Raw genomic sequence first — 24,429 nt, 5'->3', positions numbered from 1 at the left:
ATGGCTCAGTTTCTTGTGTGTCTGCCTTTGACTCAGGGCATGATCCTGGGGTCCTGGGATCAAGCCCCACATGAGGCTCCCTACTCAGTGGGGAGCCTGCTTCTCCCTCTCCCTATACAGCTCCCCTTCTGCTTATGCTTTCTCTCTCTCAAGTAAATTTATTTATTTATTTATTTATTTATTTATTTATTTATTTGAGAGCAAGGGGGGAGGAGAGAAGGGAAGAATCCTCAAGCAGACTCCCCACTGAGTATTTGCAGAACCCTACTCAGGGCTTGATCCTAGAACTCTGAGATCATGACCTGAGCCAAATACAAGAGTTGGATGCTAGAGTCCCTGGGTGGCACAGCGGTTTGGCGCCTGCCTTTGGCCCAGGGCGTGATCCTGGAGACCCGGGATCAAATCCCACGTCAGGCTCCCGGTGCATGGAGCCTGCTTCTCCCTCTGCCTGTGTCTCTGCCTCTCTCTCTCTCTCTGTATGACTATCATAAATAAAAAAAAAAAAAGAAAAAGAATCCTGATTATTACAATCCATTCCCAGTGCAAGATGTGTGGGTAGCTTTAAGGTTTGCCATTACAATATATGCTGCAATTAACATATTTAAAAAAAAAAAAAAAAAAAAAAAACCTGGGGCAGCCCAGGTGGCTCAGCAGTTTAGCACCACCTTCAGTCCAGGGCCTGATCCTGGAGACCTGGGATTGAGTCCCACGTCAGGCTCCCTGCATGGAGCCTGCTTCTCCCTCTGTGTCTCTGCCTCTCTCTCTCTCTCTCTCTCTCTCTCTCTCTCTCTCTCTCTGTGTGTGTGTCTCATGAATAAATAAATAAAATCTTAATAAACAAAAAAGAGCTGGATGCTTAACCAACTAAGTAAGCCACCCAGGCGCTGCAAGTACACATTCTTTTTTTTTAATTTATGTATTTATTTTACAGAGAGAGAGAGTTATGGGGAGACAGTCAGAGGGAGAGGGAGAGAGAAACCCAAACAGGCTCCATGCTGAGCACATACTGACATGCCATTCTCCGAGAAGGAAAGCAAGTGCCCAGCATAAACCATCTTGTTTACACAGTCCAGGTCAAGTGAGCTACTCTTACCAGTTCTGCTAATGGTGGGAACCCTCCCCAAATCTAAGTCCCTAGAAGCCAGCCTACAGCCCAACCTTGTAAGCAGGCCTTTCAAAAATATTGCAGTCAGGCTTGTTAGGCTAACTCGCACTTGAAAAAAAAAGAAGAAGAAGAGAAAGGTTGGTCAACAAGGGAAGCAAAGAAAAAGGAGACCCTGGGACATAAATAATAGCCATCTGCATTTTAACGTTATCCAAAAGCAAGAGCATCATGGCCAAAGATCCAGAAGGCCATCTCTGCAGTGTAGATAAATGGCTCAAGCTGCCTTATCTAAAGAATGCTTCTTAATATCATTCAACTTCCTCTCTTTGCTTTGATTGTAAGAAATTGCTAATTTATTTGATTTTTTAATATTAATACTATATTCACAAAGTCAAAAAATCAAAACTTTGAAAAAGGCTTATATGATATCTCTTTATCCCTCCGAGTCTCAATTCACTCAGTTATTCTCTCTTTATGGGTAATCACTTTTGTCTGTTTCTTGTTTATCCTTCTAGAAATTTTTTTAAATGTATATATAAGCCAAAATAAATACATAGTTTTAATCTTCTTAGCTATATAAATGGTAATTACATGCTATATACACAACTGTTCTGTAGCTCACTTTGTTTTTACTTAATGAGAAATATTGGAGGGGTGCCTGGGTGGCTCAGTCAGTTAAGCGGCCAGCTCTTGATTTTGCCTCGGGTCATGATCTCAGGGTCATGAGACTGAGCCCCTTGTCACTTTCGCGCGCTCTCTCTCTCTCTCTCTCTCAAAATAAAAGTTGGAGATCTTTCCATATCCTTTCATAAAGAACATCTTGGTTCTTTTTTTTTTTTATAGCTGCATAGTATCCCATTGTATGGTTGTGCCAGAATTTATTTTACCATTTTACCAATCCCTTGTTGCTGGTCATTTGCTTGTTTCTAGTCTTTACTGACAGTGCTGCAAGGAGTAACTTAGAGCTTAATGTTATTCACAGGTTTGAGAATATATTGGTAGCATAAATTTTTAGTTGTAGAATTCCTGTGTTAATGGAATATGCATTTGCATTTAATAAATACTGCCAAATTATCTTCTAAAGAATTTGTTCCTATTTATACTCTTATGATCTACATGTATTTGTTTCTCCATATTCTTGTCAATAATGTATATTCCCAAATTTATGGAAATTTTGCTAAACTGGCAGGTTAAAAAGTGATATTGTAGTGTAGCTTTGATTTCATTTCTCTTATTAATAAGGTTGATCTTCTTTTGATGTATTTGAGCCAGTTGTATTCCCTTTTCTGTGAATTCCTGTTATCTTCTGCCCATTTTTCTATTGGATGAGTAGTCTTTTTCTTATGGATTAGGAGAAGCTCTTTCTATAATAAGGATATTAATCTTTGTAGTGTGCCTTACAGATATTTTCCCCAGCTCATTTCACTTTTGGTTTAGTTTATGCTGTATTTTACAATGCACAAGACTTTGATTTTGTAACTGGGCTTATTAATCTTCTTTTTAAAAATTTATTTATTTATTTTTAGCAATCTCTATACCCAAACATTGGGTTTGAATTTATGACCCCAAGATCAAGTGTTGCTTGCTCTTCCAGCTGAGCCAGCCAGGCACCCCTGGGTTTATTAATCTTAATCATAATAGTTAGGAAGATCTTCTAAGTTATAAAACAAAGAACCCTTATTTTCTTTCAGCACTTTTATAGTTTAAATTTTTTTACATTTAAAGCTTTGATATATTTGGAATTATCAAGTGTGTGGTGCAAAGTATGGAGCCAACTTTTTTCTAGATGGCTATCTAGTTTTTTCCCAATGGAAAAAAAATTTTCCTACTTTTAAAAAAATTTTATTCATTCATTTTAAGTAATCTCTACACCTAATGTGTGACTTGAACTCAAGACCCTGAGATCAAGAGTTGCATGCATTTCCAACTAAATCAGCCACTCACTCCAAATTTTCCTGCTTCCTAATTTGAACTATCATCTTTATTATTTACATTCAAGTCCTATGTGTTTTGGGGTTTAATTTTGGACTCTCTGTTCTCTTCCATTGGTCTTCTGCCTATTCTTAATGCCAGTGCCACATATTTTTAGTTACTGAGGCTTTAAAGTATGTTTCAGCGTCTTGTGAATCTAGTTCCCTCTCTTTGTTCTTCTTTTTCAGAGTTTTCCTGGCTAATCTACTTTTTCCATATGAACTTTAGAATTATTTTTTTCAGTTGCAGGAAAAAATATCTGTGGCCATTTTTATTGAGGTTGGTTCAAATTTTAATAAATTAGTGTAATGATATCTTTAGAATAGATTTCTCTATAAGAACATATTGTGTCTTTACATCCTTTAGAGAAAGGAAATCCTTAATCAGACCAAGAGTGTTCTAGTTTGAGTGTCAGATTTAATTCTCACTATAAATTAACATACTGACATTCTGGTTTTATACATCATTCTGTGTGAGCAGTTAATTTGATTCATAGTGAGAAATGGTTGCAGTCTTCTCTGATTACTCCCCAATAAGTCAGGACTTAGAGCCTGTGGGGCTGAGAGCCAGATTCTAGACCTTGGAAAATCCAAGTAAATATTAGTGTATATTGCCCAATGAGATGGCCTCTTGGCAGACAGCCAGATGAGCTCTCCCTGTAACATTGCGACTATATATATGCCTTTATTTTAAAATCAGTAGTTTACTTTTCATGAACTTCACCATGTTAAGAAAGTCTATTATGCATGGTAATTATACATGGATGGCAGTCTCTTCACCTGTTACTGATATTTCTGCATCTGCTTATGAGTAAAAGGCCCTATATACACTAATGACATGCTTTGGAAAATTACTATCTTTGGTCAAATCTAATGAAAGTTTTAAATTCTTATATGTTACAGAATTTCACAAACTTATTTGGACAGCCACTAGTCTGCTTGCTTTCTCCTACAGCATATCCAAAAGCTTTACAAGGTATGTTGTTATTACCTGTTATATCCACAGGTTGCAAATAAACACTGTTTACATTTTAAATAATACTAATCTTTGTCTCCCCACCTATAATGATCACATGTGGATTTATAGTGTTTAATGTGGCAGGTGTCAATCTGAAATAAACCGAGAAGTCTTGCAACAACTAGATTTCTTTAATGTGCTACCACTAGGTCTTGAGATAATTCTAAAAGAAATGATAAATCATCCCTGAGGAAAAAGGTATTTTTTGGTCTCTTACAGTTGGGGAACTCATGAATTTTAAAATTTGTTTTGCAGGTGTTTTGTTTTTGTTTTTGTTTTGGTGTGCTTGTTGTCATTCAGATAGCATGATTTCCTGTATCTCTGGCTACATATTTTAGGCATCTTTTAAGACTCTGGTCTAGAAAACTTCTCAGCCTATGCCTAAGTGTTAGGATAATCTTACTGGCACAACTTAAAGGGTTTCTTTTATTCATATTTTTACCTTGTTGTAGTTTTTAAATAAAAGAACCTCTCTCCAGTGTGCCAGGGAGACAGTGTGTCAGTGTTATGGCTGTTTCTCAGATGGCTGAGAAATGAAAGACTCTGCCTTTAATAATATGTCATTGATAAGCATGTAAAATCGAACTCTAACTCCCAGTCATTAAGCTAGGTAAAAACTAAACAAACCTTAACACTGTCTTAGCAGTACTTGTCACTGTTTCACTATCTCCCTGACTGTGAATAGTGCTGGTGTCTCTCTGTGGGAGATGGCATTTTACTGCTACTTCCCAGCCAGAAGTCCTGTCTGCTGACATAGTTTGACACAGGAAGTGATGGTCAGCATTTGAAAGCCTGAGAGAAGCTGGAGACTTTTCACCGTTGTTTTAAGGTAAGTTTTGCTACTTAACAGGGAAAAACATGTAGAAACATTAAGTTCATGTATCCAAAAGTCAAATTACTAAGGGATAGAACTTACCTTCAAACAACGGTAAAATTCTCCTGCTTTGAGGACTTTGTTAACCTGTTTTCTGTCATTTCTGGAGAAATTAACCCCTGCCAAAGACTGAAGAGTACTTTCTGCTGTCAATTTGTCTTGTCAAGATGTAGCTTTATTTAAAATTTCATGATCTAATGGGTTCATACCAACATAATTTGTTCCAAAAGGCTTTATTGCATAGAGGGTTAAAAACACAGACTCTGGAGGCAAACTGATTGAGTTAGAATCCTGACTCAACCACTGACTAGCTGTGTGACCTTGGGAAATTACGTAGCCATTCTGTGCCTCAGTTTCTTTCCTATCCAATGGAGAAAATAATAGTACCTCCTCATTGAATAATTCTGGGTGTATAGTAAGTATTCAGTATGTGCTATCATTTTTTTAATGGTTATTATTATTAATGCTGGTTATTGTAATATATGTCCTTAATGTTTTTTAGTCCAGTATCATATCTCTTTGCTAGAAATCTTAGACCTCTAATCCCTTAAATGTGGCCCATGTGGGCACAAAACTAGCAGCTATCCAAGTATTTGAGGGAGGCCTAATTAGGTTCCTGCACCTCTGGTATCTAAAGTCTCCAGTTCTCCCTTGAACCACAAGTTACATCATCTATACAACAAACATTTATGCAGCATTTACTTATCAGATACTGTGCTGGGCACTGGAGATAACACTGAACAAATACAGCATGTTCCTCACAGAGCCACATGTCTAGCTGAAGAGATAGACAACCTAGGAGGCATTTCTTGTGGGTGCTATTAGTGTTTCATAGGAGGAAGCACAAGCAGCCCATAAGAGGACCTCCTAAGCAGCCCTTGCGGGTGAAGAAAATGGATAAAAAGACGTCAAAATAAAGTTGAAGGATATATAGAATTATGTGGAGCTGGGACATGGTTAACAAGCATGTTCTAGCAGAGTAATAGCATGTGAGCCCAGATATAAGAGCTCTGTGATGAGAGAGTATATGGAACATTTTTTTATGATTTTCTTTTTAAGTAATCTTTATCCAGCATGGGGCTCAGACTCACAATCCCAAGATTAAGAGTCACATGCTTTACCCACTGGGCCAGCCAAGTGCCCCAGTTTATGAAATATTTAGAGAAGTTAAAGTATTTCCTGCTAGTGAAAGGATAGGGTGTGGGATTGTGTGACTGAATCCTGAAAAACCTTTTAGGATTTGTGAAGAGAATTCAATGGAGGATAGTGGGGTGCCATCAAAATATTGTGAACAGAAGAGCATTCATTAACCTTGTGGAGAATGACTTGAAGAGGAGCACTGATGGAAATAGGGAGATGGCAGCAGTGACCAGAGCTAGGTCACCTGTGGTGGCTTCAAAAGATAGTAAGCCCAGAGAGCCAACAGGATTTGGTGATGGATTGGATATGAAGGAATAAGGGAGAGGAAGGAGGCAGGGGTGGACTTCCAGATTTCTGGCTAAGGTGCTGGTAGAAATGTTGGCACTGGATAAGTACATTTGTAGAGAACAAAAGGGGGAAGAATTTGCTTTCAATTTCTGACATGTTAGGTTTGAGGTACCTTTGAAACTTAGATTGAATATTGTAGTCTAGAGCAATTCTGTTCAATAGAAAGGTAATATAAGTCACAGGTCATTTTAAATTTTCTAGTTGTCATATTAAAAAAGTTTAACAGGTGAGGCACTTGGGTGGCTCAGTGGTTGAGAATCTGTCTTCGGCTCAGGTCATGATCCCAGGGTCCTGGGATTGAGTTGCGCATCAGGCTCCAAACAGGGAGCCTGCTTCTCCCTCTGCCTATGTGCCTCTGTGTGTGTGTGTCTCATGAATAAATAAATAAAATCTTTTTTACAAAAAAGTTTAACAGGTGAAGTTAATATATCTTTTTGTCCTGAGGCTTTGAAATCCCACATGTATTTTATATTTCACAGTGCACCTCAGTTTGGACCAATCACTTTTTTCTTTAAGATTTAATTTAATTTATTTATTTTTAATTTTTTTAAAAGATTTTATTTCTTTATTCATGAGAGACAGAGAGAGAGAGGCAGAAACACAGGCAGAGGGAGAAGCAGGCTCCATGCAGGGAGTCTGATGCAGGACTCAATCCTGGGACTCCAGGACCACGCCCCAGGCCGAAGGCAGGTGCTAAACCGCTGAGCCACCCAAAGATCCCCAAGATTTTATTATTTGACACACAGAGAGAGCACAAGCAGGGGGAGCAGCAGGAAGAGGGAGAGAGAGAAGCAGGCTTCCCATTGAGCAGGCAGCCCTGATGTGGGGCTCCATCCCAGGACCCTGGGATCATGACCTAAGCTAAAGGTAGACACTTAACTGACTGAACCACTGAGGCGCCCCTGGATCAGTTACATTTAAGTGTCCAGTAGCTACAGTAAGACAGTGCAGTTCTATACCTCAGTCTAGGCTGCAGATAAGAGAACTGGGACTCAGTAGGCATATAAGTGATAACTGAAATAAATTATGGGAGTAGGTGAGATCAGCAAAAAGTTTACTAAGCTCTATCTTAAGTTTGTTCAAGAAAGCAGTGTACCTGGGATGTTTTTTGTAGTTCCATGCAGAATCTACTTTATTGGCTTATGGTTTAATGATATAGCTTTAATTTTATACATTTTTATTTTTAAAAAATATTCCTCAAATGCATCTCTTATCTTTTGCAAAATTGTTGTCTATATATATAACATGTTTGTTATTACAGATCAATCTCAACGAGGTAGCCTCTTCACTCTCTTTTTGAACAATCCTCTAATGGCCTTCCTATTTGTCTCTGGATTGTCAAGCATGCGCAGAGGTCTTTGGGAAAAGTGTCAAGAATATCTTCGAAAAATCAACCGTGATATTGCCCAGCTACTGACCCATTCACGTTCAATAGGTACCCTACTAATCTAACTGCACACTTAACATAAGATGATGGTTTTATATTGTTGAAATTGTTTGAATTTTAAAGGTATTTGTTGAAGGCAGGAAACTTGAGAAGGTTCTCCTGAACTTTCTTCCCTTTTGAAATGTGTTTTTCTGTTAAGCATCTTTTTACTGTCATCTTTCTCCTCTTTACAGATCAAGCATTTCTCCAGTTTTTTGGAGATGAGTTTCTTCGCTTGCTTCTTACAAGATTTATCTTTTGTTCAGCCACCATGAGGATGCACAAGATTTTTCGGGTAGGCAAAGAATATTAAAGACCAATTAAAAAAAAAAAAGACCAATTTTACCATTATAGGTATTTAGGAGTCATGTATTATACTTTATTAAATATACCGTATTAAATAAAATTTGAATAGATCCAATACAGTGTTTACAAATGATTATGTAATGTATAAAGATGACCCATACAAGGCATATCTGAATACTTAGCACCCAATTTAAGAAGTAGAACATTTTTGGGCAGCCCTGGTGGCTCAGTGGTTTAGCGCTGCCTTCAGCCCAGGGCCTGATCCTGGGGATCCAGGATCGAGTCCCACGTCAGGTTCCCTGCATGGAGCCCGCTTCTCCGTCTGCCTGTGTCTCTGCCTCTCTCTCTATGTGTGTGTCTCTCATGAATAAATAAAATCTTAAAAAAAAAAAAAAAGTAGAACATTTTCATTACCTTTTAGTCCCTCACAGATCCTGTCTTTCAAATGAAATTAAAATCCTGAATTTTATAATTATCATTCATTTTCTTTATAGCTTTGCCACATGTATTTATTTGTATTCTTACACAACATGTTGATGGATCTATATTATATGTATTCTTCTATGGCCTGCTTTTTTTTTTCACCTACAATTATATTCCTGAGATTGAGCCAAGTTGATGACAACTGTAGCTTTTATTCATCTGTTTTCACTGCACTCTAGGATTCCATTGTTTGGGGTGCCTGGGTGGCTCAGGCAGTTAAGCATCTACCTTTGGCTCAGGTCACGATCTCAGGGTCCTGGGATGGAGCGTTTCCATTGTTTGACTATTTATCAAAAATTTCTGGGATCCTTGGGTGGCGCAGCGGTTTAGCGCCTGTCTTTGGCCCGGGGCGCAATCCTGGACACCCGGGATCGAATCCCACATCAGGCTCCCGGTGCATGGAGCCCGCTTCTCCCTCTGCCTCTGTCTCTGCCTCTCTCTCTCTCTCTGTGTGTGACTATCATAAATAAATAAAAATTTAAAAAAAAAAAGATCTTACTAAATATATTTCAAAAAACAAATTTCTTGTCCATTCTACTGATAATGGAAATTTAGATTTTCAGTTTTTTATTATTATAAACAATACAACTGTGATATCTTCTATCAGTTACGTGGTACACATGTATAAAATTTTTTATGGGGAATATATGTAAAAATGGAATGTGAGGTCAGATTATCAAAGCATCTTCAACTTTCCTAGGTTTTACAAAGTGGTTATATTAATTTACACTCACTAGTGGTGTGTAAGAGTTACTCTTGCTCTAATCCTCACCAGCACTTGTTGCAGTCTTACTTTATATCGTGTGACTCTAATGTGTATACAGTGATGTCCATTGTGGTTTTGATGTTTATTTCTGGGATTGCTTTTAGATTGAGCAACTTTTCATGTCTTATTCTATGCTTCTGTTTGTGAAGAGTGTGTTCAAATCTTTTGTCCATTCTGCTCTTAAGTGGTTTGTTTTTTTCTGTGAATTCATATAACCACATAAAACTGTTTACTGAGGTCTTAAAAATTTTAGACATTATATTTTTCATTTCTGTAAGTAACATTTGGTTCTTTTTCGAATATGCCTGAACATTTTTTTTAAAAGATTTCATTTATTTATTTGAGGGCAGGGGGAGCAGAAGGAAGGGGAAAGGGAAAGAATCTCCAGCAGATGGTGCCCTGAGCATGACCCAGAGGTCATGACCTGAGCTGAAACCAAGAGTCAGTTGCTTAACCAAATGAGCTACCCAGGCACCCCTATGCCTGCACATTTATAAGTCTCTTGCAACTTTTAGTTTAAAAATATAATATTTTTTCCATTTTATGTTAATTTTAAATATTAAAAAATTGAACAGTGAATATCCATATATACTCAAGCTAGATTCTGCAGCTAACATTTTGATTTATTTGCTTTGGTATATTTGTCCATATCCATTTCCTCTTTCCATTCATCAGTTTATCTCATTTTTGTGATGCATTTTGAAATAAATGATGGGCATCAATAGACTTTACCCCTCAAACGTCATCATGCATATAAATAATGCACATACACACTTCTTTTTTTATTTTATTATTATTTTTTTATTTTTTATTTTTTTAAAGATTTATTTATTTATGATAGACATAGAGAGAGAGAGAGAGAGAGAGAGAGGCAGAGACACAGGAGGAGGGAGAAGCAGGCTGCATGCCGGGAGCCCGACGCGGGACTCAATTCCGGGACTCCAGGATCGTGCCCTGGGCCAAAGGCAGGCGCCAAACCGCTGAGCCACCCAGGGATCCCCCACACTTCTTTTTTTTAATGTAAAGTTCATATACAGTGAAGTGCACAAAACTAACGTGTCATTAAGTGAGTTTTGACAAATACATTCACATGTGAACTCAAAGCAATCAAGTTTTAAAACATAACATCATTCCAGAAAATTCTCTCTACACCCTTTCCCAGTTAGTCCAGTGCCCATTACCCCAGAGGCGATGCTATTTTTATTTTTTTCACTATAGCTTGATTTCACTTATTTATGAAGTAGCTCATTCCTCTTTATTACTAAATAGTAGTCCATTGCCTGAATATACCAGAGTTTATTTAGGCTTTCTCCTTTTGATGAACACCTGGACAGTTTTAACTTTTTGACTACTATAAATAAAGTGGCTGCGCACCTTCTTGTACAAGTCTGCTCAGACATATGTTTTGTATTTTCTTGGTCATAGGGTAGGTATGTGTTTAGTTTTATTTGAAGCTTCCAGACTTTTTCTCAGAGTATTTGTACCATTTTATGTTTCCAGCAACAGTGTATAAAAGTTTCTCTATATCCTTGCCAACATTTGATGTTGTCAGTCTTAAATTTCAACCATTTTTGTGAATTATTTTTTAAAGATTTTATGTATTTCAGGGCAGCCTAGGTGGCTCAGCAGTTTAGTGCCGCCTTCAGCCCAGGGTGTGATCCTGGAGACCCAGGATCAAGTCCCACGTCAGGCTCCCTGCATGGAGCCTGCTTCTCCCTCTGCCTGTGTCTCTGGCTCTCTCTCTCTGTGTCTCTCGTGAATAAACAAACAAACAAATAAATAAATAAATAGGGCAGCCTGGGTGGCTTAGCGGTTTAGCGCCACCTTCAGTCCAGGGCATGATCCTGGGCTCCCTGCATGGAGCCTGTTTCTCCCTATGCCTGTGTGTCTGCCTCTTTCTCTCTGTCTCTCATGAGTAAATAAATAAAATCTTAAAAAAAAAAATTAAATAAGTAAATAAATAAATATCTTAAAAAAAAGATTTTATGTATTTCAGAGAGCACGCATGAGAAGGGGGAGGGATAGAGGGAGAAGCAGACTCCCCACTGAGCAGGGAACCCAACATGGGGCTCAGTCCCAGGACTCTGGGATCATGACCCGACCCAAGCCAACCTGAAGACAGATGCCCAACTGACTGAGCTACCCAGGTACCTCGTTTTTGTGAACTTACAGTGGTATCTCATTGTAGTACAATGTGTATTTCAGGGAATAATGTGGACATCTTTTCATGTGCTTATCAGCTATATTTTATTGGATTCTATGGCTTGCCTTTTTCTTGAACAGTACCTTTTAAATTTTTGATGATGTTTTGGGATGCCTGGGTGACTCAGCAGTTGAACCTCTGCCTTTGGCTCAGGGCATAATCCCAGAGTCTCGGGATCGAATTCCGCGTCAGGCTTCCTGCACAGAGCCTGCTTCTTGCTTCTCCCTTTGCCTATCTACCTCTCTCTATTTCTCTTGTGAATAAATAAATAAAATCTTTCTTAAAAAAAATTATTTTTGATGAAGTTTCAGCTAACCAGTTTTTTTCTCTTGTGGTTTGTGTTTTATTCAAGAAATCTTCACCTATTCCAAAGTCACAAAATTTTTTTCAAGTTTTCTTCTAGGAGTTTTATAGCTTTAGCTTTTGTACATTCAGGTCTATGATACATTTTGAGTTATTTTTGTTTATAGTGTAAGATAAGGGTCAATAGTTTTTTCTTTCATATGGGTATGAAATTAGTATTACTGAAATGATTATCCTTTTCTCATTGAATTACTTTTGTAATGTTTTTGAAAATCTGTCAATCATATACGTATAGAGATATTTCTGGACTCAGTTCTGTTCCAGTGTCCAGTGGCATTTTTCTCCAATACGTTGATTATTCCAATTTTACAATAAGTCTTAAAATCCTGTAGTATGAGTCCTACTAAAATTTAAGTGTTTGGGTTATTCTAGACCCTTTGCATAATTATGTAAAATGTAGCATCAGCTTCACATTTTGATTGATATTGCATCTAATCTATGTAACCAATCTGTGGATAATTATAATAATATTGAGTCTTCCAATCAATGACTATGATGTGTATTTCCACGTTTATTTAGGTCTTCAGTTTCTCTCAGTAATGTTTTGTGGCTCTCATCATATATGTTTTATATGTATCTTAATAAATTTATTCCACAGTATTTCAAGTTCAGAAATGCATTATAAATAGAATTGTATTTTTTATTTCATTTTCCAATCATGTGTTGCTAATACACAGAAATACTGGTGTTTTTTATTTTTATTTTTTTTTATATTGGTGTTTTTTAAATTGACCTTGTTTCCTTGCACTCTTGCAAGGAAATTGAAATATTAGTTCTATTTGCTTTTTTATACATTCCTTAATATTTTGTAGATATATTATCCTGTCATTTTCAAACAAAAATAGTTTTACTTCTTTCTTTCCCATCTGTATGCCTTTTATTTTGGTAGAGTTTTGTTTGTTTGTTTTTTGCTTTTGTGCTTTATTTCAAAGTTAGGTCTTCTGGTAAAACATTGAATAGAAGTAGTAAGAGTAGATATCCTTGCCTTGTTCCGGATTTTCAGGGAAAATTACTTAGTGCTTTACCATAGATTAGATATTAATTGTTGGTTTTTCATAGATCTCCTGTTTCAGGTTGATTGAGCTCCCTTCCATTCCTAATGTGCTGAGATATTTTTTGATCAGGAATAGTTATAGAAGAGTGTTGAATACTTTTTCTTCATTAATTGATCTAATACATATTCTGTTAACATGGTGAATAGCATTGGTTGATTTTTCTAACACTTAAGTTCAACCTTAAATATCTCGGTTAATCGTATTTTGTGGTCGCTTATCCTTTTGCATTTCTGGGTTCAATTTGCTAGTATTTCCTTATGGATCTTTGCATCTTTTGTTATGAATGAGTACAGGACTTAGTTTTCTATTTTTGCAATGTCTCTGTGTGGTTTTGTTATCAGGGTATTACTGACTTCATAAATAGAGTTGGATATGTTTCATTCTTTTCTATTTCTTAAAGTTTCTTTAGGATTGGTATTATTTCTTCATTGAAAGGTTGATAGTATTCACCAGTGAAGCCATCTAGACCTGCAGTTTTCCTTTATGGAAGGTTTTAAATTATAAATTCAATTTCAGAGGCTTTTCATGTTTTCTTGTTTCAGAGGCTTTTCATATTTTTCTTTCTTTCTTTCTTTTTTTATAGATTTATTTATTTATGATAGACATAGAGAGAGAGAGAGAGGCAGAGACACAGGAGGAGGGAGAAGCAGGCTCCATGCCGGGAGCCTGATGTGGGACTCGATCCCGGGACTCCAGGATCGCGCCCCGGGCCAAAGGCAGGTGCTAAACCGCTGAGCCACCCAGGGATCCCCTGTTTTCTGTTTTTCTTAGTCAATTTTGATTGTGTCTTACAAGTTCATTTATTTAATTTATAATATTGTTTATAATATTCCATTATCCTTTAAATCCATATAGGCTCTCTAGTAATTTTATGCCTTATATGGGTAATATTTCCTGTCTTGTTTTTTTCTTTTTCAGTCTAGCTAAAAGTTTATTAATCTTAGTGATCTTTCCAAATGAACAACTTTTGCTTTTTTTTAATAAGAATATAGTACATAATACACATACATATTCATATACATATACATATAAAATGTGTTAATCAGCTCTCTATGTTATCAGTAAGGCTTTCCAGTCAACAGTAGGCTCTTAGTTAATTTTGGGGAGTCCAAAGTTATGTATGGATCCTTTTTATTTTTTTAAGATTTTATTTTTAAATAATCTCTACACTCAACGTGGGGCTCAGACTTACAGTCCCAAGATCAAGAGTCACATGCTCCACTAAGTCAGCCAGGCGCCCAATATGTAGACGTTCAACTATGCTGGGGCTGGCACTCCAAACCCCTCTCCCCTGCATTGTTCAAAGGTCAACTGTACTTTGATTTTTTAAAAAAGATTATTTATTTATTTATTCATGAGAGACACAGAGAGAAAGAGGCAGAGACACAGGCAGAGGGAGAAGCAGGCTTCATACAGGGAGCCCGACGTGGGACTCGATCCCTGGACTCCAGGATCACGCCCTGGACCGAAGGCAGGCGCTAAACCACTGAGCCACCCAGGGATCCCCTGTACTTTGATTTTAATTTGCTCTTTTAACTTCTATATTTTTAAACTTAGACCTAACAACTTTTTTCTCTTCTAATATAAGCACTTACCTTTTAAGTACTGCCTTAGTTGTATGATTTAAGTAATTTTAAATTTATTTAAGATTCTTTCTCTCTCTCTCTCCCCCTCTGCCCCTTGCTGACCTCACGCTTTCTCCCTCTCCCTCTCTCTCTGTAAAAAAAAAAAAAAGAGGAGTTATGGATAAATGTCAGTTTGTTCAATTTGTTACTGAACTCTTTTAAGCAGTGTTCTTTAAGTCTTCTGTATTCTTACTGATTTTCTGTCTGTTTGCTCTATCCCTGACAGAGGAGTATTTAAACCTATAATTATCATTGTAAATTGGTTAGTTTCTCATTTCAGTTCTGTTTTTTCTTTACACATTTTGAAGCTGTTATCAAGTTCATACATTACTTAAAGTTGTTTTATCTTTTCGTTGAAATTACCCATTCATTTATGAAATGTCTGCTATGCATGGCAATATTCTTTGATCTGCAGTCTATTTGGTTGCTGTTTTCTTCTGGTTTGTGTTTTCATGGCAAATCTTTCTTCATCCTTTCACTTTTTACCTATGGCTCTCTTTATATTTAAAGTAGATGTCTTGGGGCACCTGGTTGGCTCAGTCGGATAAGCATCTGCCTTCGGCTCAGGACATTGATCCCAGAGTTCTGGAATCAAGCACTGTGTGGGGCTTTCTGCCCAGGGGGAAATCGGCTTCTCCATCTCCTTCTGCTGTTCCCTCCGCTCATGTCCCCCCCCCCCCAAACAAATAAACAAAATCTTTTAAAAATTAGAAAAAAAAAAAGTGGATTTCTTTTCAATAGCATTAGTTGTGTACTACTTTTTTTTTCTATTTAGTTTGCCAATCTCATTTGATATTTTTAGTATCGAATTGTTTATATTAAATGAAATTTTTAACATAGTTTGATTTAAATATACTATTATTTGTTATCTATTTGTCCTGGCAGTGGTTGTACTTTTATCTTTCTCTACTGCTTTCATCTTCAATTGAATTAACTGAGGTTTGGTTTTGTTTTAAAACTTTATTTTTTTACTTTTTATTTTTTATTATTTTTATTTTATTTATTTATTTATTTATTTATTTATTTATTTATTTATTTATTTATTTATTTTTATGATGGTCACAGAGAGAGAGAGAGAGAGAGAGAGGCAGAGACACAGGCAGAGGGAGAAGCAGGCTCCATGCACCGGGAGCCCGACATGGGATTCGATCCCGGGTCTCCAGGATCACGCCCTGGGCCAAAGGCAGGCGCTAAACTGCTGCGCCACCCAGGGATCCCCTTTACTTTTTAAAATTAAAAAAAATTTTAAGATTTTATTTATTTGAGAGAGAGCACATATGTGCATGAGCAGAGGGAGGGGCAGAAGGAGAAGCAGATCCCTGCTGCCCCCGAGCAGGGAGCCTGATGAAGGGCTCAATCCTAGGACTCTGGGAACATGACCTGAGCCAAAGGCGGATGCTTAACCAACTGAGCCACCCAGGCTCCCCTCGAATTTTACTTAACAACACTATTGGGATGCCTGGGTGGCTCAGCGGCTGAGCATCTGCCTCTGGCTCAGTGCATGGTCCCAGGATCCTGGGATTGAGTCCCACATCAGGCTTTTGCACGGAGCCTGCTTCTCCCTCTGCCTATGTCTCTCTGCCTTTCTCTTTGTCTCATGAATAAATAAATAAAATCTTTTTTTTTTAATTTTTATTTATTTATGATAGTCACAGAGAGAGAGAGAGAGAGGCAAAGACACAGGCAGAGGGAGAAGCAGGCTCCATGCACCGGGAGCCTGACGTGGGATTCGATCCCGGGTCTCCAGGATCGCGCCCTGGGCCAAAAGCAGGCGCCAAACCGCTGCGCCACCCAGGGATCCCAAATAAATAAAATCTTAAAAAAAAAAAACTACTATTGATTTACTTCTATCTGTTGTTTACCTTTTAATATAACTTCACATTTAATATAATTGTCTTCTAACAATATACTTCCATATTTTCCCTTCCAACCATGTACATTTGACTTTTATATATAAGTATATACTAAATGATACTTTGTGGTTAACATAGCATTAAACAATCAATGATCTTTTAAAAACTTTTTTTTTTTAACTTTTATTTATTTATGATAGTCACAGAGAGAGAGAGAGAGAGAGAGAGAGAGAGGCAGAGACACAGGCAGAGGGAGAAACAGGCTCCATGCAGGGAGCCTGACGTGGGACTCGATCCCGGGTCTCCAGGATCAGGCCCTGGGCTGAAGGCGGCGCTAAACCGCTGAGCCATCTGGGCTGCCCGGCACTCTATCATTTTAAAAAGTTTTTAAGGGATCCCTGGGTGGCGCAGCGGTTTAGCGCCTGCCTTTGGCCCAGGGTGCGATCCTGGAGGCCCGGGATCGAGTCCCACGTCGGGCTCCCTGCATGGAGCCTGTTTCTCCCTCTGCCTGTGTCTCTGCCTCTCTCTCCCTCTCTCCCTCTCTCTCTCTCTCTCTCTCTCTCATAAATAAATAAATAAAATCTTAAAAAAAAAATGATAGGGTGCCTGAGTGGCTCATTTGGTTATGTGTCTTCCTTTGACTCAGGTCATGATCTCAGGGTCCTGGAATCAAGCCCTACATCAAGTTGCATGCTCAGTGGGAAGCCTGCTTCTCCCTCTCCCTCTGCACCTGCCACCTCTTGTGTTCTCTCTCTTGCTCTCTATCTCAAATAAAATCTTAAAATTTTTTTTTTTAGGATTTGGGATACAGAGGGAGAGAGGCACAGACACATGCAGAGGGAGAAAAGCACGCTCCATGCAGGGAGCCCGACGTGGGACTGGATCCCAGGTCTCTAGGATCAGGCGCTGGGCTGAAGGCGCGTTAAACCACTGAGCCACCCAGCTGCCCTAAAAAATATTTTTAAATGCGAAAAAATCAAATATATTTACCATTTCTGGCATTCCTTATTTCTTCCTGTATTTAATTTTCCGTCTGCTTTAATTTTTCTTCTATAGAATAGAATTTCCTTTATCATTTCTTATAATGCAAATCTGGTGGTGCTTAATTCTTTCAATATTTATTTCTCTGAAACAGTCTTTATCTCATTCTGATTTTTTTTTGAATCATAGTTTATTTAGGAATATGTTCTTTTGTATCTAAATATTTGAGTTAGGGCAGCCCGGGTGGTTCAGTGGTTGAGCGTCTGCCTTCAGCCCAGGGCGTGGTCCTGGAGACCCGGGATCGGGTTCTGCGTCAGGCTGCCTGTGTGGAGCCTGCTTCTCCCTCTGCCTGTCTCTCTCTCTGTGTGTGTGTGTGTGTGTGTGTGTGTGTGTGTGTGTGTGTGTGTGTCTCATGAATAAATAAATAAAATTGTTTAAAAATATATATATATATATATATTTGAGTTATTGGGGCACGTGGGAGGTTCAGCCTGTTGAGTGTCCAACTCTTGATTTTTGGCTCAGGACATAATCTCAGGGTTGTGAGATCGAGCCACCCATTGGGCTCTGTGTTCTTCTCAGAGTCTGCTTAAAATTCTCTTCTCTCTCTCCATATGCTCCTCACTCCTCTCATATAATAAATATTTTTTTAAATAATAATAAACATTTGAGTTATCTTTATCTTACTGGTTTCTAAGTTAATTCCTTTGTGGTCAGATAATATACCTTGTATGGCTTGAGTCCTTTTAAGTTATTGAGACATGTTGTCTATCATGATAAATGTTCCATGGACACTTGTTTTAGACATATATGCTGCTACTATCATACCATCAGATGAAGAGTTCTATAAATGTCTGTTAGATCACCTTGGTTTATAATGTTGTTGATCATGGCTTTTAATCTTTACCGATTTTCAGAATCCTTACTCTATCACTTATTGCAATGTGTAGTGTGTCTTTTCATTTTTCTCTGGGTATTTTTAAGATTTTTCTCTTCATATTATTTCCTATAATTTGATTATGATATACATTAATAAGGTTTTCTTTCTTTCTTTCTCTTTTTAATTGGGGTTCATTGATCATCCTGGATCTGTAGAATAATTTTGGAATATTTTGGAATACTTTTGGCCGTTTTTGTTCAAGTATTTTTCTTCCTTCATTCTCTCCGGAACATAGTTCCATGCATATTAGACAGTCTTTTTTTTTTTTTTTTTTAAGATTTTATTCATCCATTCATGAGAGACACACAGAGAGAGGCAGAGACACAGTCAGAGGGAGAAGCAGGCCTCTGCAGGGAGCCCGATGTGGGACTCCATCCCGGGTCTCCAGGATCACGCCCTGGGCCAAAGGCAGGCGCCAAACCACTGAGCCACCCAGGCATCCCTAGACAGTCTGTTGTTAACCTGCACATCGCTTCATGTGCTGTTCATTTTTCTAAAGTCTTTTTCTTTCTTTCTGTTTTGGTTTCTATTGCTATGTCTTCAAGTTCACTGACGTTTACTTGCACAGTGTCTAATATGCTGTTAATCCTATCCAGTCAGTTTTTCATTTAAGGAATTATATTCTCATCTCTAGAAATTCTTTTTGGTTCTTTTAATATTTTCCATTTCCCTCCTCATTATGGTTTCCTTTCTGCTCTTGAATGTATATGTAAGAGCTAAAATCTTTGTCTGCTAATACTATATTCTCTATCATTTATAAGTTCATTTTTATGATTTTTCCTACTGATTAGGGCTCTTGTATTCCTATTTTTTTTTGTATGTCTATTAATTTTCTCTTAGAATGTGTGCATCGTGAATTTTATGATGTTGAATTCTGGACTTTGTTGTCTTTCTTTAAAGAATATTAGACTTTATTGTAGCAGGAGTTAAATCAACTTGCAAATACCTTTGACCTTCTTACGGCTTATTTTTAAGCTTTTCAAGGGTAGCTTTAGAGTAGTGTTAGCATACAGATGTAGGTTTATTTTGGCCCAATACTAAAAGGCATAATTTTTCGGGGGTCTCTTTCATGTCCCCTATTTCAAAAGATGGGTATTCTCCACTCTAGGAAGTGTTTGGTCAGAGCTCAGACATGTCTTAGCTCTGTGTGAGCTGAGAGAATTGTTCACCTCCAGATAGTCCCCCAGTAACTTGATTTTGGGTTTTTTTTCTTTTTTCAGGGGTATTGAACAGCTCTTTTTTGTCTCTCCTCATCGTATTTAGTGTGGCAAAACAAAAATTTAGTCTTTATAATTGTAATGAGTAGCACCTACAGGCTAAAGGAAGTTAGAAGTGATATTTGAATATATGAACTATCATGTGAGACGCATAGAAGAGTTATAACTTATTTCTCCAGGAAATTTTAAATGAGTGATAAAAATATAGTCTATAGAAATTATTAGGGGGCACCTGGGTGGCTCAGTTGGTTAAGCAACTGCCTTCAGCTCAGCTCGTGATCCTAGGGTCCTGGGATTGAGCTCCACTTTGGGCTCCCTGCTCAGTGGGGAGCCTGTTTCTCCCTCTCCTTCTGCCGTTCCCCCTCCTTGTTCCACCCCCCCCCCAAATAAAAACTTGTTAAAAAAGGAAAGAAATTACCAAATAAAGAAGAATTTCCAAGTGAGAATACTTGATTTTTGAAATTGTCTCTTTCTTTGGCATCTATATAATTACAGGTGATTTTCCCTTTTTTATTATTCCTTTTGTTTTTTTTCCTGATATTTCTCCCTTTTTAAAGATTCTTTTTTTTTTCACTCTGTTTGCTATTATTCTTAGAAAACTTACCATTTTCATGATTTTAATATTTATCACCATGCAGATTATATCCATCTTTACATATACTGCTCAAACCTGTCTTCTGAGATACAGACCTGAATTTTCAAATTCCTATTGAGGGGCAGTTCTATTTGTTTACCCTATTTCTTCAATAAAATATACCTAAAACTTGAAGCTTTATACTTTCTCCAAATAATTTTCTCTTCTCTTTTTCTCTTGAATGGCTCCCAGCTCTTCTCTCTTCTCTATGTCATCTGTTCCTAAAATATTACAGTCATCTTTGAAACCTCCCTGTCCTATAATTAATTGCCAAGGCTCATTAATTTGACTTTTTCAGTGCTTCTCATGTCTTTCCTCTCATTTTAATTTCTGCTGCAACATCTATTTATTCATTCACTTAGTAAGTACTTGTTGAAATCCTATCTATGCTAGGACTTTTCCCATAATAAATAGGAGTTATATGATCTTTATAATATAGCAGAGTACTCAGAAATAATAGGACCCAATAAATACTTGTGAAATAACTCACTGAATGAATATATTAGGTTGAACCTTATGAGACTAATTTTTTAAGGTTAGAGCAGTCAGATGTTAGCAATCTCCTATGTTCAACAAGTACACTACTATTAACAATCATACTAATATTCAGAGAAATACATATTAAGTTATTCCTAATACTATTAATGCTAACAGTAGTATTTTTTTTTTTTGGAGGTCCCACCGAGATTTGAATAACAGTAGTATTATTAATGTTTTATATAATCTCTTTCATTAAACTACAAAACTTGACTTTTTCTCTTCTTTACCTACCAGGAAACACGAAATTATCCAGAATCTTACCCACAACTGCCAAGGGATGAAACAGTGGAGAACCCTCATCTCCAGAAGCACATTCTGGAATTAGCGTCCATTCTGGATGTTCGAAATGTGTTCCTTGAGAGTACCATAGATGACTATTAAAACAAAAACCCTCTGGTTGAAAAATTTTTCATTTGCCACAGATTTTACATGGTGCAGTTTTCTAATGTGATGACAGACATAGTGGTGTTACTTAGTTTTAATTTTTTAATTTAAGGCCACCATTTTGAAAAACTGAAAAAATTGTTCAAACTTTTAGGGTAACTGTTTTAAAATACAGTCTTTCAAGTCTTTTGAAAAACTCAATCTTGGAATTTTTACTTTTTAGTTTTGAGGTATGGCTGTTTACCTCCAACATCTATCCCTGCATACAAATAGTCAATGTTCTCACCCTCAAAAGAGTAAATCATTTATTTTTATATAATGAGGATAATCCAACTCTTATACTTGGACCTTAAATGTATGGATTTAGAAAATATATTGTTGTTCACAAAAATGAAACTAGCCAGCATGGACTATTAAAGATCAAGAACAGTCTTTCCATAATATTTCTTTTCATTCCAACTTAGCAGGTAGACAAATGTGTGATTCTTTGAAACATAATCAAGACAGTTTTTGAAATCATTTAATTTATTAAATACTGTCATAATTTCAGAAACTGTAGAGGATTGATTTGCATCAGAGAGTTAAATCTTTGATTGGAGTCTTAAGATGATAAATACTATTTGGAATGTGTGAGCCCTGTGTTATCATGAGATATGCTGGCATATTTTGCTTTCTTTGTAATGGGAATGCTGGGGAAAAAAATGACTTTTAAGTATTTCAGTCAAAAAAATCAGATTGTTGGTTTCATAATACAATGTTTCCACAAGGAATTCTACTTAAACTCTTAATTCATGATATCAAGTTTAAAGACTATCCAGATTGAAGGCTGTGGCATATAGTACAGAGGTTATAATGTTTTTGCCTAGTTCACATTTATGAGACTTCAAAGTCAGAGATCTTATTTTAGTTGGGGGTAACTGAATTGTTATTTAACGTAAAATGGAAGCAACTTTTGCATTGACAATTTGGAAATAAGATTTTTTACAATACCTTATCTTTAATATTTTATATTCATGCACAAGTTTTTTATTATTTTAAGTAGGACTCGGTATATAATGTAAAGTTTTTTGTGTTTTTCTTCTCTGTCATCCCCTTCATAATTTCATAAGTATTAGTGATAATGTTTTGGGTTTTTTTTCCCCCCTTCTTTTGACTCCACAGCATTCAAGTTCAGAAATCTATGAACCAAAAGCCTAATTTCTACCTAATTTGCTGTACAGGCTCACATTCTACCTCTGGCAGTCCCAGGGGAAATAAGGTGATTGCTTTTGGTGTCTCTTTCCTATGTCCTTAGGGAAATTTTACTGTAATATTTTTAACTTGGTTTTCATTTTGGGCATAGGGAATTATTTGGGTCTGAGTTATTCATATGCCTGTTCCAGTTTGCTGATTTTTCATCTAAAGTCTTGAAATTATTTTTCTTGGGTTTAGGGGACTTCATGGCATTTTATTCATTTCTTTTTCATTATTTTTGTTTGTTCTTTTAAACATTATTTCAGAAAGCTTTAGAAAACTTATCCAGGAGGGAGATTTCCTTTGCCTAGTGGGTTATCTTTTTTTTTTTTATAAGATAAAGACTGCTTTTCTGTTTTTTAGTACCTTTATAAACTTCATAGCTTTCCTTTCATAATGGTGTTCGCCTGGATTACAGTAATAGGCTGACCCCCTTGTTTCAGTTCCCCTGAAGTTGTGTGCCAGTAATGTACCTGACATCATGTATTTTCCTCTCTTCTGATGCTTAAAATAATATCCTCCTGAGCTTTATTCTCACCTGCTTAGCATTAAGAACACTGGTCTGAAAACTAGGAGACCTGAGTTCTAATCCTGGCTTTGCCGGTAACTAGCTTTATGCCCTTTGACAAGTGTCTTCATGTTTCTGTTTTATAGTATTTTCATCTGTAAAATGATGGCATTAGCCCAAGGTTCCATCCGGTTCTGTGGTTCTATAGTTGCAATCTTGATTCCAAAAGAATTTATTTCTCTCCCCCGCCACCTGGAAAATTGGTTTCCCTGAGTTTAGCATAGATATTTTCTTTCCTAAGTCATATTTAGCTTATTTTTGTTCACAAAAATATCTGGGTCTCAGTTATTGTAGAAGCTAACCTTGTGAAGAAATTAGAGCTTTTGTGATTAGAAACGTATTTGTCCAAGAACAAAGGGTCTTAGAAATCACAATGAGGGTTTAGATGATGGCATTGTTCCTTGAGCCAATAGTAGAGTAATTTCTTATTGGCAGTTAAAAATCTGAAGTGAGCCAAAGCAATCTTGAATCTTTAAGAAAAGAAAACTGTGGTAGAAAATTCTAAACCTTTGTTTCATTCATGCCTTCAAAAGAATGTGTGCTGAACAACAGCTATACTCCAGATTTTGTTCTAGGCATTGGGAAGCAAATGAAATAGACTTAAAAATCCTTGTCTTCATGAAGCTTATATTTTAGTAGAAGGAGTCAGGCAATAAAAATAACTTATGTTAGAGAGTTGTTAGTTGTATGAAGAAAGTTTAGAACACAGTAAGGGAAATGTTTTGATTGTTTTTGGGTTAAAAAGAGTGTCTGAGTGATCAGGGTCAGCCTTATTGAGATTACATTTGTGCAAACACTTCTTCTTTCTTCCTCTCTTTTTCTTTCTCTTTCTTTCTCTTCCTTCCTTCCTTTACTTTTTATTTATGTATCCTTTATATATGTAGCATTTAATGAACTGTCCTGTACCCCTCACCAAGCTTCTACATTTTAAGACATTACTTTAAGCAAGGACAAGAAATGTAAAAGGACAATTACTCATGGGTGTTGGCAAAGAATTTCTTTCAATGTATACTCACACCCCTTTATAAATATAAAAATATTAAGCCCCTTACTTATTTAATTTTAGAATTCGTAGAAATTTACACATTGGAACTAAGAACAAAACAGAGCAATGGAAAACAGCACTTCTTTGTTTTCAAATTGCACAAACTCCCCCTGGAGATTCTGATACAGTCTCTCACCTCCCTTAAGAATCACTGCAAACAAAACAAAGTAGAGAATTGCAAGAAGTCCCTTACATACAAGACAATGTTAAGCACAATGGAATTATTTTCTCTTTATCCATATATTTCTGAAGTGGGTAAAGCAGCTATTTCCCCTATTTCTCAGAAGGCTGAGACCCGAAAACACTAGGTTTACTCATAGTGGCAGAGCTAGAACTAAAACTCAAATCTCCT

At 36.9% G+C, this 24,429-nt stretch overlaps 1 protein-coding gene across 3 annotated transcripts in view; it reads left to right on the top strand.

Annotated features, from left to right (window-relative positions):
• The window catches only part of SCAI (suppressor of cancer cell invasion), a 158,148-nt gene extending 136,918 nt beyond the window's left edge, over positions 1-21,230 (top strand). Inside the window, exons 15-18 of one of the 3 annotated variants that reach the window (XR_005983072.1) lie at positions 3,979-4,051; positions 7,799-7,890; positions 8,076-8,176; positions 21,082-21,122. Coding sequence is in view for 1 of the 3 variants with exons in the window: in XM_041724840.1 (XP_041580774.1) it covers positions 3,979-4,051; positions 7,717-7,890; positions 8,076-8,176; positions 21,082-21,228 (495 nt within the window). In the remaining 2 variants the exon portion in view is untranslated. Of the gene's footprint in view, positions 1-3,978; positions 4,052-4,778; positions 4,923-7,716; positions 7,891-8,075; positions 8,177-21,081 lie in introns of those variants that run through there. The other 2 variants (XM_041724840.1, XR_005983071.1) reach the window with 2 other exon arrangements.
• Positions 21,231-24,429: the final 3,199 nt, after the last annotated feature.

The sequence above is a fragment of the Vulpes lagopus genome, chromosome 12, assembly GCF_018345385.1.
Source record: "Vulpes lagopus strain Blue_001 chromosome 12, ASM1834538v1, whole genome shotgun sequence".
Lineage (NCBI taxonomy): Eukaryota > Metazoa > Chordata > Mammalia > Carnivora > Canidae > Vulpes > Vulpes lagopus.
The sequence above is the reverse complement of the archived record's forward strand: the minus strand, read 5'-3'. Positions and strand labels throughout refer to the sequence as shown.